The 20,719-nt window shown below is 40.4% G+C and overlaps 1 protein-coding gene across 1 annotated transcript in view; it reads left to right on the forward strand.

The window, feature by feature from the left end:
* The window catches only part of LOC148442973 (T-lymphocyte activation antigen CD86-like), an 84,188-nt gene that overhangs the window by 30,753 nt on the left and 32,716 nt on the right, over positions 1-20,719 (forward strand). The window contains exons 2-3 of the mRNA XM_088463440.1: positions 16,630-16,678; positions 18,023-18,367. Coding sequence (XP_088319566.1) covers positions 16,630-16,678; positions 18,023-18,367 — 394 coding nt within the window. The remainder of the gene's footprint in view (positions 1-16,629; positions 16,679-18,022; positions 18,368-20,719) is intronic.

A 20,719-nucleotide genomic window follows, 5' to 3' on the forward strand; every position in this document is an offset into this window, starting at 1 on the left:
GCTGGCAATTAATCTGTCCCTGCACAAACTGGCTCTACGGAGGCAAGATGTAATCCTCATCCTCCTCATCCACCGATTCCTCACCCTCTCCAGTGTGTACATCCTCATCCTCACAAAGTATTAACTCGTCCCCACTTGAATCCACCACCACCACAGGTCCCTCTGTACGTTCTGGAGGCTGGTCTCCCTGGAAGAGCTGATAATTCATTTTGATGAACATCATCTTCTCCACATTCTGTGGAAGCAACCTCCTACGCCTTTCGCTGACAAGGTTCCCGGCTGCACTAAACACTCTTTCGGAGTACACACTGGAGGGGGGGCAACTCAGGTAAAATAGAGCCAGTTTGTACAGGGGCCTCCAAATTGCCTCTTTTTCCTGCCAGTACAGGTATGGACTGTCTGACATGCCTACTTGGATGCTGTCACCGATGTAATCCTCCACCATTCTGTAAATGGTGACAGTATCATATGCAGTGACAGTAGACATGTCAGAAATTGTTGCCAGGTCCTTCAGTCCGGACCAGATGTCCAAACTTGGTCCTGCCTGCCCTGCATCACCGCCAGCGGGTTGCTTAGGATACCTAAGTTTTTTCCTGGCAGCCCCAGTTGCGGGAGAAAATGAAGGAGCTGTTGACGTGTCACGTTCCGCTTCAGCTGACAGTGTGTTCACCAGCAGGTCTTTGCACCTCTGCAGGCATGTGTCGGCCGGAAAGAGAGACACCACATAGGCTTTAAACCTAGGATCGAGCACGGTGGCCAAAATGTAGTGGTCTGATTTCAACAGATTGACCACCCTGGAATCCTGGCAAAGCGAATGAAGGGCTTCATCCACAAGTCCCACATGCCGAGCGGAATCGCTCCATCTTAGCTCCTCCTTCACTTTCTCCAGCTGCTTCTGCAAAAGCCTGATGAGGGGAATGACCTGACTCAAGCTGGCAGTGTCTGAACTGACTTCACGTGTGGCAAGTTCGAAGGGCTGGAGAACCTTGCACAACACGGAAATCATTCTCCACTGCGCTTGAGTCAGGTGCATACCCCCTCCTTTGCCTATGTCATAGGTGGATGTATAGGCTTGTATGGCCTTTTGCTGCTCCTCCATCCTCTGAAGCATATAGAGGGTTGAGTTCCACCGCGTCACAACCTCTTGCTTCAGGTGATGGCGGGGCAGGTTCAAGAGTGTTTGCTGGCGCTCCAGTCTTCGGCACGCAGTCGCTGAATGGCGAAAGTGGCCAGAAATTTTTCGGGCCACCCAAAGCGTCTCCTGCACGCCCCTGTCGCTTTTCAGAAAATTCTGCACCACCAAGTTTATTGTGTGAGCAAAACATGGGACGTGCTGGAATTTGCCCAGATGTAATGCCCGCACAATATTGGTGGCGTTGTCAGATATCACAAATCCCCAGGAGAGTCTAAGTGGGGTAAGCCACTGGGTGATGATTTCCCTCAGTTTCTCTAAGAGGTTGTCGGCGGTGTGCCTCTTACTGAAACCGGTGATACACAGCGTAGCCTGCCTTGTAACGAGCTGGCGTTTCTGAGATGCTGCTACTGGTGACGCTGCTGCTGTTGCTGCGTAAGGTGATACATCTACCCAGTGGGCTGTCACAGTCATATAGTCCTTAGTCTGCCCTGTTCCACTTGTCCACATGTCCGTGGTTAAGTGTATACAACGGCATTTTTCAGGACACTGAGGACACTTTTTCTGACGTTTCTGTACAGTCTCGGTATCGCCTGCCTAGTGAAGTGGAATCTAGACGAGATTTGGAACCGGGGACACACTACCTCCATCAATTGTCTAAATCCCACTGCACTAATGGCGGATACCGGATGCACATCTAACACCAACATAGCAGTCAAGGCCTCAGTTATACGTTTTGCTTCAGGATGACTGCTGTCGTACTTCATCCTCCTCGCTAAGGACTGTTGGAGGGTCAATTGTTTAGTAAAAGTAGTGGTGTTCCTACTTCCTCTCTGGGATGATGAACGACTCCCAGCAGCAGCAACAGCAGCAGCGGCAGCAGTAGGCGTAGCAATGCAGGATCCTCCGGAGGAATCCCGGATAGGAGAGTCAGTCATGCCAGTGACATGGCCTGCAGGACTACTTCCGATCCTGACTAAGGAGGAAATTGATGAGGAGGGAGTTGACGGTGTGGTTTGCAGGCGCTTGGATACAACAGGACAACGGGATTTAGGTGTCCCTGGACTGCTTACGGTCTTAGCCAAAGTTTCTGAACTTGACAGTAACTTTTTATGAACGCGCTGCAGGTGCCGTATAAGGGAGGATGTTCCTAGGTGGTTGACGTCCCTACCCCTACTTATTTCACCTTTACATATGGTACATATGGCAAGACAGTTGTTGTCCGGATTTGGATAGAAATATTGCCAGACCAAAGAGGTGGAATGTTTGGTCTTCTGCCCAGGCATGACCGTGATGGGCTTTTTCATCCCACGGACAACAACTGTCTCCCCCGAAGCCTGATTTAAACAAACCACATCACCATCAGAATCCTCCTCGCCAACTTCCTCCTCAGCGCCAGCTACACCAGTATCCTCATCCTGTTGTACTTCAACAGTGACATCTTCAATTGGCATATCAGCAAGTGGACTGTGGGTGCTCCTTTCAGCACTTGCAGGGGGCGTGCATATGGTGGAAAGAGCCACCTCTTCCCGTCCAGTGCTGGGAAGGTCAGGCATCGCAACCACCACCACACTTGGACTCTCCTTGGGGATTTGTGATATCTTCTTAGAAAGCACAGTTCTTCGCTGTGCTTTTGCCAGCTTAACTCTTTTGATTTTTTTAGTGGGAGGAGGGCTTCCATCGTCATGTGAAGCTGAACCACTAGTCATGAACATACTAGGGATCGACCTTAGCCGTTCCTTGCCACTCCGTGTCGTAAATGGCATATTGGCAAGTTTACGTTTCTCTTCAGCTGATTTAAATGTTTTTTTCAAGGTCATTTTCCTGAACTTTGTCATTTGGGATTGTATATGCCCTCTATTATGACATTGGGCATCGGCCTTGGCAGACGACATTGATGGCATGTTATCGTCTATGTCATGACTAGTGGCAGCAGCTTCAGCACTAGGAGGAAGTGGTTCTTGATCTTTCTCTATTTTATTTTTTTCGGAGAAAGTTTGGTCCTCCATTTATGTTATATCGATTTGATATATATGTGCGGCTAAACACAGAAAATATTTTTTTATTTTTGCTGGAGAGTAGTGCACTTTGTGGGTTACACCAGCCTTTAAGAAATGAGCCAGCCGGCTCTTTACTTATGGGACACAGGCGCACACTTGGCGCTGCTCCTTTGTTGATGCACGTGCGGCTACTGCGCACACAATTCACAAACACAGAAATTAATTTTTTTTTGGTTTGGACTGGAGTGTACTTTGGGGGTTACAGCACCCTTTAACGGTCAAGCCAGCCGGCCCTTTACTTATGACACAGGCGCACGCTTGGCACTACTTTGTTGATGCACGTGCGGCTACTACGCACACAATTCACAAACACAGAAAATAATTTTTTTTTGGTTTGGACTGGAGTGTACTTTGGGGGTTACAGCACCCTTTAAAGGTCAAGCCAGCCGGCCCTTTACTTATGACACAGGCGCATGCTTGGCACTACTTTGTTGATGCACGTGCGGCTACTGCGCACACAATTCACAAACACAGAAAATAATTTTTTTTTTGGTTTGGACTGGAGTGTACTTTGGGGGTTACAGCACCCTTTAACGATCAAGCCAGCCGGCCCTTTACTTATGACACAGGCGCACGCTTGGCACTACTTTGTTGATGCACGTGCGGCTACTGCGCACACAATTCACAAACACAGAAAATAATTTTTTTTTTGGTTTGGACTGGAGTGTACTTTGGGGGTTACAGCACCCTTTAACGGTCAAGCCAGCCGGCCCTTTACTTATGACACAGGCGCACGCTTGGCACTACTTTGTTGATGCACGTGCGGCTACTGCGCACACAATTCACAAACACAGAAAATAATTTTTTTTTTCGTTTGGACTGGAGTGTACTTTGGGGGTTACAGCACCCTTTAACGGTCAAGCCAGCCGGCCCTTTACTTATGACACAGGCGCACGCTTGGCACTACTTTGTTGATGCACGTGCGGCTACTGCGCACACAATTCACAAACACAGAAAATAATTTTTTTTTTGGTTTGGACTGGAGTGTACTTTGGGGGTTACAGCACCCTTTAACGGTCATGCCAGCCGGCCCTTTACTTATGACACAGGCGCACGCTTGGCACTACTTTGTTGATGCACGTGCGGCTACTGCGCACACAATTCACAAACACAGAAAATATTTTTTTTTTTGGTTTGGACTGGAGTGTACTTTGGGGGTTACAGCACCCTTTAACGGTCAAGCCAGCCGGCCCTTTACTTATGACACAGGCGCACGCTTGGCACTACTTTGTTGATGCACGTGCGGCTACTGCGCACACAATTCACAAACACAGAAAAAATATTTTGTTATTTGGTTTGGAGTGTACTTTGGGGGTTACAGCACCCTTTAACGGTCAAGCCAGCCGGCCCTTTACTTATGACACAGGCGCACGCTTGGCACTACTTTGTTGATGCACGTGCGGCTACTGTGCACACAATTCACAAACACAGAAAATAATTTTTTTTTTGGTTTGGACTGGAGTGTACTTTGGGGGTTACAGCACCCTTTAATGGTCAAGCCAGCCGGCCCTTTACTTATGACACAGGCGCACGCTTGGCACTACTTTGTTGATGCACGTGCGGCTACTACGCACACAATTCACAAACACAGAAAATAATTTTTTTTTGTTTGGACTGGAGTGTACTTTGGGCTTTACAGCACCCTTTAACGGTCAAGCCAGCCGGCCCTTTACTTATGACACAGGCGCACGCTTGGCACTACTTTGTTGATGCACGTGCGGCTACTGCGCACACAATTCACAAACACAGAAAATAATTTTTTTTTTGGTTTGGACTGGAGTGTACTTTGGGGGTTACAGCACCCTTTAACGGTCAAGCCAGCCGGCCCTTTACTTATGACACAGGCGCACGCTTGGCACTACTTTGTTGATGCACGTGCGGCTACTGTGCACACAATTCACAAACACAGAAAATATATTATTTTTTTAGCACTTGGGGGGAGCACCCCTGATGGACAGAGCACCCCCTGGACAACACTACGGCACCCCTTTAGGACTGGGACACTGCACAGGCACTGCACAGGACTTTGGAGTGGACACAGCCCCTATGGAGAACTGACTGCACAACACAGTCCAGCCAGCCCCTATGGACTTTGAAGTAGTGGACACAGCCCCTATTAACAACAGCAGCACAGCACAACACAGCCAGCCCCTATGGACTTTGAAGTAGTGGACAACAGCAGCACTACACTACACTACACTACACAGTCCAGCCAGCCCTAACTCCCACCCTCCCTCTTCACTGTCCACAGCCGAGTGAGAAAATGGCGCCGACGCGGGTACCTTATATAGGATCCAAAACCCGCGAGACTCGGAAGGCGGGATGATGACGTTTTGCCTCGATTTCAGATCCGAGTCAGGCGGGAAAAGTCGAGCCTGACTCGGATCGGACTCGGATCGGGGGGGCTCGGGGGGGTTCGGATTTCCGAAATCTGAACCCGCTCACCCCTAATAAAAATATCTGCAATGTATGGACTTCACAGATTGCAGATTGCATCTAAAAAGTGATTGGAATTGGTAAATCAGATTGTCCAACATGTTGGATGTCACAGATGGATTGGGGCAGTAGATTGCTAGTGTATGGAGATGATCAGCAGCTTTGCAGAACGTTATTAGTAAAATGATGGGCCTTTCAAGATAGGCAGATCTGTATTTGCTGAAAATGATCTGCCAATAACTGAAAAAGATCTGTAATGTATGGGCGCTGATTGCTAGACTGGGAAATCCTAAAATCGGGCAATAAATCTTCAAATTGTTCAATTGTGGTTTGCAGATTGCTGATGTATGGGGGCATTTAAAAGTGCACATTTGTTGTAGCACTATGAGCACAGAGCACAAATACAGGCAATTCAGCTCAGCACAGGTAAAGAAAAGAGAGGAGGGGGGCTTAGAGCAAATCAACAAGGGGTTGTCCAAAGTGGAAAATCCCTTTAATTGATTCATTGAAGTTAAGGTTATTATAGAAGCTTCTGTAAAGTCATCTGCATATTCTATTTCTTATTTATGTTGATATGTATCATTTGTCATCACACTGGGCTACATGTTACCACTCAGTAAATTATTCTACAGTACATCAAATATTTCTCTGTTATTTATTATCAACACTCATTTCACTGTCAATCATTTTAGAGCGATTTAGGGGTAATTTTGCGGTGCTTATTCCAAATATAACTATATAAATATGCTAGATTGGCTCTAATATTTTTGAGATATTTGGTACCCCATTAAAAAACATAAAGATGCACAAAATTTAGTGGTCAGAGAGATCCAATTTACAAATCGCATTGAATTACAATTAATGCAAAGTACAATTTAGTTTTGTGCGAGTTATCAGGATAATCAAGTTGGAGCATACTTGCCTACACTCCCGAACGTTGTAGAAGACTCCCTTATTTGAGGGCAGTACCCCTGACCCATTGAAGAGTAGGCAGCCTTCCCACATCCTATCCACTTCCTAGCAAAGTGGCCACTATGGGGAGGATTATGCCATGAATCGCGAGTACACGAGGCAGGGGCGGGGCCAATATCATGTGTTTCTATGGAAATCACATCATATTGGCCCAACCCCCTCTCGCTCAACCAGCGATTCGCGGAATTCCCAGCGAGGGGGCAGGGCATAGTGACGCATAGCGCCGGGCCCCACCCCCACCTCCAGTGTTTGCACCAGTTCTTCAAAATTGTTTGCTTTATGGTTACTCAAAAAGTTCTTGATAACTGAGACATAACTGCACCAGGCAAAAGCTTCAACGCCAATCATAAATTTTGTGAAATTAGAATCCTTGATAAGTTAACGAATTTGAGGGCCATCAAAGATCCCAACTTTTAGTTTTTCCATACTTAGTCCTTGTAGAATGCTTCGGTGGATTCCCATATGCACGCATTTTGACTAACTTCCCTGTTGATGGAGAGTGTCCATTATCTCAGGATTCAGCAACCCCAAAATACTCTAAAATTGCTCAAATATTCTTGGCAACTAAACAACTTTTATTGTTGTTGCTGTGCTGAGTTACTGTATATAAAGTTATTGTTGTTGCTGTGCTGAGTTACTGTATATAAAGTTATTGTTGTTGCTGTGCTGAGTTACTGTATATAAAGTTATTGTTGTTGCTGTGCTGAGTTACTGTATATAAAGTTATTGTTGTTGCTGTGCTGAGTTACTGTATATAAAGTTATTGTTGCTGTGCTGAGTTACTGTATAAAAAGTTGTTGTTGTTGCTGTGCTGAGTTACTGTATATAAAGTTATTGTTGTTGCTGTGCTGAGTTACTGTATATAAAGTTATTGTTGTTGCTGTGCTGAGTTACTGTATATAAAGTTGTTGTTGCTGTGCTGAGTTACTGTATATAAAGTTATTGTTGTTGCTGTGCTGAGTTACTGTATATAAAGTTATTGTTGTTGCTGTGCTGAGTTACTGTATATAAAGTTATTGTTGCTGTGCTGAGTTACTGTATATAAAGTTATGGTTGTTGCTGTGCTGAGTTACTGTATATAAAGTTATTGTTGCTGTGCTGAGTTACTGTATATAAAGTTATTGTTGTTGCTGTGCTGAGTTACTGTATATAAAGTTATTGTTGTTGCTGTGCTGAGTTACTGTATATAAAGTTATTGTTGTTGCTGTGCTGAGTTACTATATATAAAGTTATTGTTGTTGCTGTGCTGAGTTACTGTATATAAAGTTATTGTTGTTGCTGTGCTGAGTTACTGTATATAAAGTTATTGTTGTTGCTGTGCTGAGTTACTGTATATTAAGTTATTGTTGTTGCTGTGCTGAGTTACTGTATATAAAGTTATTGTTGTTGCTGTGCTGAGTTACTGTATATAAAGATATTGTTGTTGCTGTGCTGAGTTACTGTATATAAAGTTATTGTTGTTGCTGTGCTGAGTTACTGTATATAAAGTTATTGTTGTTGCTGTGCTGAGTTACTATATATAAAGTTATTGTTGTTGCTGTGCTGAGTTACTATATATAAAGTTGTTGTTGCTGTGCTGAGTTACTGTATATAAAGTTATTGTTGTTGCTGTGCTGAGTTACTATATATAAAGTTATTGTTGCTGTGCTGAGTTACTGTATATAAAGTTATTGTTGCTGTGCTGAGTTACTGTATATAAAGTTATTGTTGTTGCTGTGCTGAGTTACTGTATATAAAGTTATTGTTGTTGCTGTGCTGAGTTACTGTATATAAAGTTATTGTTGTTGCTGTGCTGAGTTACTGTATATAAAGTTATTGTTGCTGTGCTGAGTTACTGTATATAAAGTTATTGTTGTTGCTGTGCTGAGTTACTGTATATAAAGTTATTGTTGTTGCTGTGCTGAGTTACTATATATAAAGTTATTGTTGTTGCTGTGCTGAGTTACTGTATATAAAGTTATTGTTGTTGCTGTGCTGAGTTACTGTATATAAAGTTATTGTTGTTGCTCTGCTGAGTTACTGTATATAAAGTTATTGTTGTTGCTGTGCTGAGTTACTGTATATAAAGTTATGGTTGTTGCTGTGCTGAGTTACTGTATATAAAGTTATTGTTGTTGCTGTGCTGAGTTACTGTATATAAAGTTGTTGTTGCTGTGCTGAGTTACTGTATATAAAGTTATTGTTGCTGTGCTTAGTTACTGTGTTCATAAAGTTATTGTTGTTGCTGTGCTGAGTTACTGTATATAAAGTTATTGTTGTTGCTGTGCTGAGTTACTGTATATAAAGTTATTGTTGCTGTGCTGAGTTACTGTATATAAAGTTATTGTTGCTGTGCTGAGTTACTGTATATAAAGTTATTGTTGTTGTGCTGAGTTACTGTATATAAAGTTATTGTTGTTGCTGTGCTGAGTTACTGTATATAAAGTTATTGTTGTTGCTGTGCTGAGTTACTGTATATAAAGTTATTGTTGCTGTGCTGAGTTACTGTATATAAAGTTATTGTTGTTGCTGTGCTGAGTTACTGTATATAAAGTTATTGTTGTTGCTGTGCTGAGTTACTGTATATAAAGTTATTGTTGCTGTGCTGAGTTACTGTATATAAAGTTATTGTTGTTGCTGTGCTGAGTTACTGTATATAAAGTTATTGTTGTTGCTGTGCTGAGTTACTGTATATAAAGTTATTGTTGTTGCTGTGCTGAGTTACTGTATATAAAGTTATTGTTGTTGTGCTGAGTTACTGTATATAAAGTTATTGTTGTTGCTGTGCTGAGTTACTATATATAAAGTTATTGTTGTTGCTGTGCTGAGTTACTGTATATAAAGTTATTGTTGTTGCTGTGCTGAGTTACTGTATATAAAGTTATTGTTGCTGTGCTGAGTTACTGTATATAAAGTTATTGTTGTTGCTGTGCTGAGTTACTGTATATAAAGTTATTGTTGCTGTGCTGAGTTACTGTATATAAAGTTATTGTTGTTGCTGTGCTGAGTTACTGTATATAAAGTTATTGTTGTTGCTGTGCTGAGTTACTATATATAAAGTTATTGTTGTTGCTGTGCTGAGTTACTGTGTATAAAGTTATTGTTGTTGCTGTGCTGAGTTACTGTATATAAAGTTATTGTTGTTGCTGTGCTGAGTTACTGTATATAAAGTTATTGTTGTTGCTGTGCTGAGTTACTATATATAAAGTTATTGTTGTTGCTGTGCTGAGTTACTGTATATAAAGTTATTGTTGTTGCTGTGCTGAGTTACTGTATATAAAGTTATTGTTGCTGTGCTGAGTTACTGTATATAAAGTTATTGTTGTTGCTGTGCTGAGTTACTGTATATAAAGTTATTGTTGTTGCTGTGCTGAGTTACTGTATATAAAGTTATTGTTGTTGCTGTGCTGAGTTACTGTATATAAAGTTATTGTTGTTGCTGTGCTGAGTTACTGTATATAAAGTTATTGTTGTTGCTGTGCTGAGTTACTATATATAAAGTTTTTGTTGTTGCTGTGCTGAGTTACTGTATATAAAGTTATTGTTGTTGCTGTGCTGAGTTACTGTATATAAAGTTATTGTTGTTGCTGTGCTGAGTTACTATATATAAAGTTATTGTTGTTGCTGTGCTGAGTTACTGTATATAAAGTTATTGTTGTTGCTGTGCTGAGTTACTGTATATAAAGTTATTGTTGTTGCTGTGCTGAGTTACTGTATATAAAGTTATTGTTGCTGTGCTGAGTTACTGTATATAAAGTTATTGTTGTTGCTGTGCTGAGTTACTGTTTATAAAGTTATTGTTGTTGCTGTGCTGAGTTACTATATATAAAGTTATTGTTGCTGTGCTGAGTTACTTTATATAAAGTTATTGTTGTTGCTGTGCTGAGTTACTATATATAAAGTTATTGTTGTTGCTGTGCTGAGTTACTATATATAAAGTTATTGTTGTTGCTGTGCTGAGTTACTATATATAAAGTTATTGTTGTTGTGCTGAGTTACTGTATATAAAGTTATTGTTGCTGTGCTGAGTTACTGTATATAAAGTTATTGTTGTTGCTGTGCTGAGTTACTGTATATAAAGTTATTGTTGTTGCTGTGCTGAGTTACTGTATATAAAGTTATTGTTGCTGTGCTGAGTTACTGTATATAAAGTTATTGTTGCTGTGCTGAGTTACTGTATATAAAGTTATTGTTGCTGTGCTGAGTTACTATATATAAAGTTATTGTTGTTGCTGTGCTGAGTTACTATAGTATATATAAAGTTATTGTTGTTGCTGTGCTGAGTTACTGTATATAAAGTTATTGTTGTTGCTGTGCTGAGTTACTATATATAAAGTTATTGTTGTTGCTGTGCTGAGTTACTGTATATAAAGTTATTGTTGTTGCTGTGCTGAGTTACTGTATATAAAGTTATTGTTGCTGTGCTGAGTTACTGTATATAAAGTTATTGTTGTTGCTGTGCTGAGTTACTGTATATAAAGTTATTGTTGCTGTGCTGAGTTACTGTATATAAAGTTATTGTTGTTGCTGTGCTGAGTTACTGTATATAAAGTTATTGTTGTTGCTGTGCTGAGTTACTATATATAAAGTTATTGTTGTTGCTGTGCTGAGTTACTGTGTATAAAGTTATTGTTGTTGCTGTGCTGAGTTACTGTATATAAAGTTATTGTTGTTGCTGTGCTGAGTTACTGTATATAAAGTTATTGTTGTTGCTGTGCTGAGTTACTATATATAAAGTTATTGTTGTTGCTGTGCTGAGTTACTGTATATAAAGTTATTGTTGTTGCTGTGCTGAGTTACTGTATATAAAGTTATTGTTGCTGTGCTGAGTTACTGTATATAAAGTTATTGTTGTTGCTGTGCTGAGTTACTGTATATAAAGTTATTGTTGTTGCTGTGCTGAGTTACTGTATATAAAGTTATCGTTGTTGCTGTGCTGAGTTACTGTATATAAAGTTATTGTTGTTGCTGTGCTGAGTTACTGTATATAAAGTTATTGTTGTTGCTGTGCTGAGTTACTGTATATAAAGTTATTGTTGTTGCTGTGCTGAGTTACTATATATAAAGTTTTTGTTGTTGCTGTGCTGAGTTACTGTATATAAAGTTATTGTTGTTGCTGTGCTGAGTTACTGTATATAAAGTTATTGTTGCTGTGCTGAGTTACTGTATATAAAGTTATTGTTGTTGCTGTGCTGAGTTACTGTATATAAAGTTATTGTTGTTGCTGTGCTGAGTTACTATATATAAAGTTATTGTTGCTGTGCTGAGTTACTGTATATAAAGTTATTGTTGTTGCTGTACTGAGTTACTATATATAAAGTTATTGTTGTTGCTGTGCTGAGTTACTATATATAAAGTTATTGTTGTTGATGTGCTGAGTTACTGTATATAAAGTTATTGTTGTTGCTGTGCTGAGTTACTGTATATAAAGTTATTGTTGTTGCTGTGCTGAGTTACTGTATATAAAGTTATTGTTGTTGCTGTGCTGTGTTACTGTATATAAAGTTATTGTTGTTGCTGTGCTGAGTTACTGTATATAAAGTTATTGTTGTTGTGCTGAGTTACTGTATATAAAGTTATTGTTGCTGTGCTGAGTTACTGTATATAAAGTTATTGTTGTTGCTGTGCTGAGTTACTGTATATAAAGTTATTGTTGTTGCTGTGCTGAGTTACTGTATATAAAGTTATTGTTGCTGTGCTGAGTTACTGTATATAAAGTTATTGTTGCTGTGCTGAGTTACTGTATATAAAGTTATTGTTGCTGTGCTGAGTTACTATATATAAAGTTATTGTTGTTGCTGTGCTGAGTTACTATAGTATATATAAAGTTATTGTTGTTGCTGTGCTGAGTTACTGTATATAAAGTTATTGTTGTTGCTGTGCTGAGTTACTATATATAAAGTTATTGTTGTTGCTGTGCTGAGTTACTGTATATAAAGTTATTATTGTTGCTGTGCTGAGTTACTGTATATAAAGTTATTGTTGTTGCTGTGCTGAGTTACTGTATATAAAGTTATTGTTGTTGCTGTGCTGAGTTACTATATATAAAGTTATTGTTGTTGCTGTGCTGAGTTACTGTATATAAAGTTATTGTTGTTGCTGTGCTGAGTTACTATATATAAAGTTATTGTTGTTGCTGTGCTGAGTTACTGTATATAAAGTTATTGTTGTTGCTGTGCTGAGTTACTGTATATAAAGTTATTGTTGTTGCTGTGCTGAGTTACTGTATATAAAGTTATTGTTGTTGCTGTGCTGAGTTACTGTATATAAAGTTATTGTTGCTGTGCTGAGTTACTATATATAAAGTTATTGTTGTTGCTGTGCTGAGTTACTGTATATAAAGTTATTGTTGTTGCTGTGCTGAGTTACTGTATATAAAGTTATTGTTGCTGTGCTGAGTTACTATATATAAAGTTATTGTTGTTGCTGTGCTGAGTTACTGTATATAAAGTTATTGTTGTTGCTGTGCTGATTTACTGTATATAAAGTTATTGTTGTTGCTGTGCTGAGTTACTATATATAAAGTTATTGTTGTTGCTGTGCTGAGTTACTGTATATAAAGTTATTGTTGTTGCTGTGCTGAGTTACTGTATATAAAGTTATTGTTGTTGCTGTGCTGAGTTACTGTATATAAAGTTATTGTTGTTGCTGTGCTGAGTTACTATATATAAAGTTATTGTTGCTGTGCTGAGTTACTGTATATAAAGTTATTGTTGTTGCTGTGCTGAGTTACTATATATAAAGTTATTGTTGTTGCTGTGCTGAGTTACTGTATATAAAGTTATTGTTGTTGCTGTGCTGAGTTACTGTATATAAAGTTATTGTTGTTGCTGTGCTGAGTTACTGTATATAAAGGTATTGTTGCTGTGCTGAGTTACTGTATATAAAGTTATTGTTGTTGCTGTGCTGAGTTACTGTATATAAAGTTATTGTTGTTGCTGTGCTGAGTTACTGTATATAAAGTTATTGTTGTTGCTGTGCTGAGTTACTGTATATAAAGTTATTGTTGTTGCTGTGCTGAGTTACTGTATATAAAGTTATTGTTGCTGTGCTGAGTTACTGTATATAAAGTTATTGTTGTTGCTGTGCTGAGTTACTATATATAAAGTTATTGTTGTTGCTGTGCTGAGTTACTGTATATAAAGTTATTGTTGTTGCTGTGCTGAGTTACTGTATATAAAGTTATTGTTGTTGCTGTGCTGAGTTACTGTATATAAAGTTATTGTTGCTGTGCTGAGTTACTGTATATAAAGTTATTGTTGTTGCTGTGCTGAGTTACTGTATATAAAGTTATTGTTGCTGTGCTGAGTTACTGTATATAAAGTTATTGTTGTTGCTGTGCTGAGTTACTGTATATAAAGTTATTGTTGTTGCTGTGCTGAGTTACTGTATATAAAGTTATTGTTGTTGCTGTGCTGAGTTACTGTATATAAAGTTATTGTTGTTGTTGTGCTGAGTTACTGTATATAAAGTTATTGTTGTTGTTGTGCTGAGTTACTATATATAAAGTTATTGTTGCTGTGCTGAGTTACTGTATATAAAGTTATTGTTGTTGCTGTGCTGAGTTACTGTATATAAAGTTATTGTTGCTGTGCTGAGTTACTGTATATAAAGTTATTGTTGTTGCTGTGCTGAGTTACTATATATAAAGTTATTGTTGTTGCTGTGCTGAGTTACTGTATATAAAGTTATTGTTGTTGCTGTGCTGAGTTACTGTATATAAAGTTATTGTTGTTGTTGTGCTGAGTTACTGTATATAAAGTTATTGTTGTTGCTGTGCTGAGTTACTGTATATAAAGTTATTGTTGCTGTGCTGAGTTACTGTATATAAAGTTATTGTTGTTGCTGTGCTGAGTTACTGTATATAAAGTTGTTGTTGTTGCTGTGCTGAGTTACTGTATATAAAGTTATTGTTGTTGCTGTGCTGAGTTACTGTATATAAAGTTATTGTTGTTGCTGTGCTGAGTTACTATATATAAAGTTATTGTTGTTGCTGTGCTGAGTTACTATATATAAAGTTATTGTTGTTGCTGTGCTGAGTTACTGTATATAAAGTTATTGTTGTTGCTGTGCTGAGTTACTGTATATAAAGTTATTGTTGTTGCTGTGCTGAGTTACTGTATATAAAGTTATTGTTGTTGCTGTGCTGAATTACTGTATATAAAGTTATTGTTGTTGCTGTGCTGAGTTACTGTATATAAAGTTATTGTTGCTGTGCTGAGTTACTGTATATAAAGTTATTGTTGTTGCTGTGCTGAGTTACTGTATATAAAGTTATTGTTGTTGCTGTGCTGAGTTACTGTATATAAAGTTATTGTTGTTGCTGTGCTGAGTTACTATATATAAAGTTATTGTTGTTGCTGTGCTGAGTTACTGTATATAAACTTATTGTTGTTGCTGTGCTGAGTTACTATATATAAAGTTATTGTTGTTGCTGTGCTGAGTTACTGTATATAAAGTTATTGTTGTTGTGCTGAGTTACTGTATATAAAGTTATTGTTGTTGCTGTGCTGAGTTACTGTATATAAAGTTATTGTTGCTGTGCTGAGTTACTGTATATAAAGTTATTGTTGTTGCTGTGCTGAGTTACTGTATATAAAGTTATTGTTGTTGCTGTGCTGAGTTACTGTATATAAAGTTATTGTTGTTGCTGTGCTGAGTTACTGTATATAAAGTTATTGTTGTTGCTGTGCTGAGTTACTGTATATAAAGTTATTGTTGTTGCTGTGCTGAGTTACTGTATATAAAGTTATTGTTGCTGTGCTGAGTTACTATATATAAAGTTATTGTTGTTGCTGTGCTGAGTTACTGTATATAAAGTTATTGTTGCTGTGCTGAGTTACTATATATAAAGTTATTGTTGTTGCTGTGCTGAGTTACTGTATATAAAGTTATTGTTGTTGCTGTGCTGAGTTACTGTATATAAAGTTATTGTTGTTGCTGTGCTGAGTTACTGTATATAAAGTTATTGTTGTTGCTGTGCTGAGTTACTGTATATAAAGTTATTGTTGTTGCTGTGCTGAGTTACTGTATATAAAGTTATTGTTGTTGCTGTGCTGAGTTACTGTATATAAAGTTATTGTTGTTGCTGTGCTGAGTTACTGTATATAAAGTTATTGTTGTTGCTGTGCTGAGTTACTGTATATAAAGTTATTGTTGCTGTTCTGAGTTACTGTATATAAAGTTATTGTTGTTGCTGTGCTGAGTTACTGTATATAAAGTTATTGTTGTTGCTGTGCTGAGTTTCTGTATATAAAGTTATTGTTGCTGTGCTGAGTTACTATATATAAAGTTATTGTTGTTGCTGTGCTGAGTTACTGTATATAAAGTTATTGTTGCTGTGCTGAGTTACTATATATAAAGTTATTGTTGTTGCTGTGCTGAGTTACTGTATATAAAGTTATTGTTGTTGCTGTGCTGAGTTACTGTATATAAAGTTATTGTTGTTGCTGTGCTGAGTTACTGTATATAAAGTTATTGTTGTTGCTGTGCTGAGTTACTGTATATAAAGTTATTGTTGTTGCTGTGCTGAGTTACTGTATATAAAGTTATTGTTGTTGCTGTGCTGAGTTACTGTATATAAAGTTATTGTTGTTGCTGTGCTGAGTTACTGTATATAAAGTTATTGTTGTTGCTGTGCTGAGTTACTGTATATAAAGTTATTGTTGTTGCTGTGCTGAGTTACTGTATATAAAGTTATTGTTGTTGCTGTGCTGAGTTACTGTATATAAAGTTATTGTTGTTGCTGTGCTGAGTTACTGTATATAAAGTTATTGTTGCTGTGCTGAGTTACTGTATATAAAGTTATTGTTGTTGCTGTGCTGAGTTACTGTATATAAAGTTATTGTTGTTGCTGTGCTGAGTTACTGTATATAAAGTTATTGTTGTTGCTGTGCTGAGTTACTGTATATAAAGTTATTGTTGCTGTGCTGAGTTACTGTATATAAAGTTATTGTTGTTGCTGTGCTGAGTTACTGTATATAAAGTTATTGTTGCTGTGCTGAGTTACTGTATATAAACTTTATAAAGTTATTGTTGTTTTCATTACAGATAATGATTGTGATGCTGCTGTCACTGTTCCTAGTCCTGCTCTGCACTGGTAAGTTAATTATGATGTATAGTGATGTAAAATCTGTTAAAGATCAAACACATTTGTGCTAATAATACACAGAAATATGCAATGACACCAATTGACCTTCCTGAATTCCTGGATTAAAATAAATTCAATATACAAATGTTGTTACATACATAGAAGAATTTGACACCACAATATTCCCACATCAGTATAATAGAAGCCTCACATCACTGGGGGAACTCTCCTCCCTGATCTATATAATTATGTGGCTTTCTGCTGCCCCCATTCCCCTCCTCACATCATGTCACTGCCCCAGCCACATGCAGCCCTGTCCTCACTAACGCCTCACTCATCTCCGGATATACTCTGTGCTGCTGGGGGCCCTGCTCCTCCCACTATAGAACTCTCAGTCTGTGGCTTTCTGCTGCCTCCATTCCCCTCCTCACATCATGTCACTGCCCCTGCCACATGCAGCCCTGTCCTCACTAATGCCTCACTCATCTCCTGATATACTCTGTGCTGCTGGGGGCCCTGCTCCTCCCACTATAGAACTCTCAGTCTGTGGCTTTCTGCTGCCTCCATTCCCCTCCTCACATCATATCACTGTCCCTGTCACATGCAGCTCTGTCCTCACTAAAACAACATTCATCTCCTGATATACTCTGTGTTGCTCGGGGACCCTGTTCCTCCCACTATATAACTCTGTGACTGGGGCTTGTTGGAGGGGCCCGGCAGTGGCCCGGGTCCGACGCAGCAGCAGCAGCAGCAGTCTCCTCTCCTCTACCTGTGGGGGGAAGCGATCACACTGATCGCACCCCACTTGGATATGTGCCAGGCTAAGGGGCTCACAGCACCCCGCTCCCCAGCGCACTCGCTACAGGTAGGTTTTTTCTTTTCTTAGAGGACGTGGCCACACCACCTGCAAATAGGCCACGCCCCCTTCCCCATGGCCGGCTCTCTACGGCCCTGTCAACATGTTTATTATGACGACAATGTGCATGTCGACAGCCAGAATGTTAACATAGCATTTTTCACTATTTTACCCAAACCTTAGCACTAAAATGCTATGTTGACATTTTGGGGTCTATGGCCCTGATTCAGAGCCGGACGCTCTGACAGAGCGCTCGCTCTGAATCTGGGCGTCTTTCTTTTTTTTTTATGGAGCGGCCTCCTGGCCACTCGCATTGCTGTGGGTTGCCGTCTGTAAAGTGACAGTTAGGAGCTGATTGGTTGGTACTTTTATATCTCTCCACTTTACCTCTCTCCAAGGCTTAGTACATTTTAGCATTATGACAGGATACCATTTGTAAGCACTCGTGTGTGTAGGCAGCAAACACACTTACTGCAGTTATTTACCTTTCGTTTCAGGAGCCTCTCAGGAAAATATGCAAGGGACGGCGTTTGTCTCTGGTGCGGCCGAGCTGAAGTGCAATTTCAACAATCCAAAAAATATCTCTTTGAAATTATTAACTCTCTACTGGCAAATAGGTAACGAGGTGGTCTACGTCCTGACAAACGGGGAGGAGGAGAAGAGCAGAATTGATGAAAAACACAAGCACCGCACAATGTTCTTGCATCCTAACGGCGACCTGACAATGTACAACATAACTTTCCATGATAGGAATGACTATACCTGCCACGTATTCTCAAATAACATACGGAGCAAATGGCTAGATGTAGAACACACATCTACTTTCCAGCTCCACGTCATTGGTACGTCTTCTGTTCAACATGTTACCTGAACCGTTATACAATACAAAAACTTTATCATTAGTATAGTAGTAATGCTTTATTATGGCAGCTGAGTCCTATCCAAGTCACTGACAGCTCAGTACAACCACCTTGTTATAGTAAAGAAGTCTAAGCCATTATAGGATTATTCTCTGCTGACTGTAAATTATACAGAGGATTTCCATGACCACGTCATAGGTTCAGGAATCCAAAGTGCCTTGAAATATCTGTGATAATGTATGTGATGGGAAAATGATTCTGTGTAATGTCATAAGGTGCATACACGCACACAACGATTTTTTGAACGATTGTCGATAACGATATCGTTTATCGTTCAATCGTTGAAAAAATCGGTTACTTTCTGAGTTAAAACGATGAACGATTATCGTTCATGTGCGTTCACGTTTGTAGTCTGTAGTTCAGTCAGACTGACCAACTGAACGATTTTCATTAAGGGAATATGCAAAAAATCGTTTGTAGCTCAAAAAAAAATCGTTCATTACACTTTAAAAAATCTGACAGATAATCTGACAGAAAATCGTTCATAAAATCGTTCATAAAATCGTTGGTAACAAAATCGTGTGTGTGTGTGTGTGCAGCTTTATGAATAATGGAGGTATTTTAAGCAATGACATCAGAACTCACTATGCACACCGATGTACAGTATGGCCTGATTCAGAGCCGAGTGCAATCCGCACGCAAGTGATGACGATTAAGTAGTCGAGCGACTATTTGCAATTCGCCATGCACCGTAATCTCTGAAAACCCCTACGGCGCATGCGTTACACAGAGCGCACGGGATTCGTTCGGCATCCCGGTGGTCAGGATGTCGATGGTTACATTACCGGTGCCAGAATACAGACGCTGGTCAGAATTCCGGTGCCAGCATCCCTACCGCCAGGATGCTGAAGGTAAGTAGCGGGGTGGGGGAGAGGGTTAGGGTTAAGCACTAGGGGGAGGGTTAGGTACTAAGGGGGAGGGTTAGGTTTAGGGTGCGGGGAGGTGGAGGTTAGGTTTAGACACTATGGGGGGAGGTTAGGAATAGGTACCAAAGAGGAAGGGTTAGGGTAGGGAGAGGGGGAGGGTTAGCATCAGAGCCGTAACTAGACTTTTTGGTGCCCTGTGCCAGAAAGAGCATTGGCGCCCCCCTCATTTTTCAAAGGGACATAATGCACCCAAAAAAGGGAAATGGCCTCATGGGGAAGGGCCAGGGAAGAGATAGGGGAGGCCAGGAGATGCTGGGGATGATATAAGAGGAAGCTACAAGCAAGAATGAAAACAGAAATTTGACAGACCCAAACAGCGCCCCCAGACCTATGGTGCCCTGTGCGATGGCACTGGCCGCACTACCCTAGCTATGGCCCTGGTTAGCATACCAACCAACAAGTGTCGGTAATTTAACCCAGTCAGGATCCTGACTGTCAGTATTTCATATCCGATCCCAGAGCACACGTACAAAGGTGATGTTGCGATTGGTACAGACGATATCAGAAAGGTGGAGGGAAAGTGGTGGGCGTGACTGGGAGGGTGTCTAGTAGTGCACACAGAAATGGACTGTTCAAAAGGTGTTATGGGAGTGTCACGGGCGTATCAGTGCACGGACGTACATCTGCAAGCATAGTTGGCGGTGGTGAGATGGAGACACTGCACCTACGAAAGGGCTGGTGGTCGTTTTGATGGTTTGACCATCAAAGGACGCACCAATCGGTATTACAACAAGCACGAGCGCTAAAGGTGGGCATCACAGTCCTTGAACATTCAGCCACACGGTTCTACACAGGGGAAGAGGTTTGTAGGCCATTTATATAAACGGACGACCGCCAATAGACACTGCTGCAGGCACTTTTGCACACAAATCAGAATCAGGGCCACTATTTGCAGAGGTTCATACATAAGTAAACATCTCTTGTGGGTTATGTTTTGAATATGTAGGTTGGCGAAATCTTCACAAAATTTGAAACACTGGGCCTGATTCAGACCCGCTCGCGAGCGCACTCGCAAGCGGGTAGATGGTCCCCCACTGCGCATGCGCGAGACCCGGCCAGCGACGGGCGCTCCGTCGCTACGGGTCTCGCACCAAAGCGGGGCAGCTGTCGATTGTGATTGACAGCTTGCCCCATTTTGGAGGCGGGCAGGGGGGTGGCTGGCCAAACGGAGTCGTTCCCGAAGGAACGCCTGCTGCCGTTTGGGGGCGGCCCCACTGACATCACGAGTGATGTCAGTGGAGAGCTTCCGGCTCTATTAGAGCCGAAAGCTCACTGGGGCTTGCGGGAACGAAACCCTACCACAAGGGTCTCGTTGCAAGCCCCGATGGTCGTGACCATCACGACCATC

The sequence above is a fragment of the Taudactylus pleione genome, unplaced genomic scaffold (assembly GCF_031769625.1).
Source record: "Taudactylus pleione unplaced genomic scaffold, aTauple2 ptg001374l, whole genome shotgun sequence".
NCBI classification, from domain to species: Eukaryota; Metazoa; Chordata; class Amphibia; order Anura; family Myobatrachidae; genus Taudactylus; species Taudactylus pleione.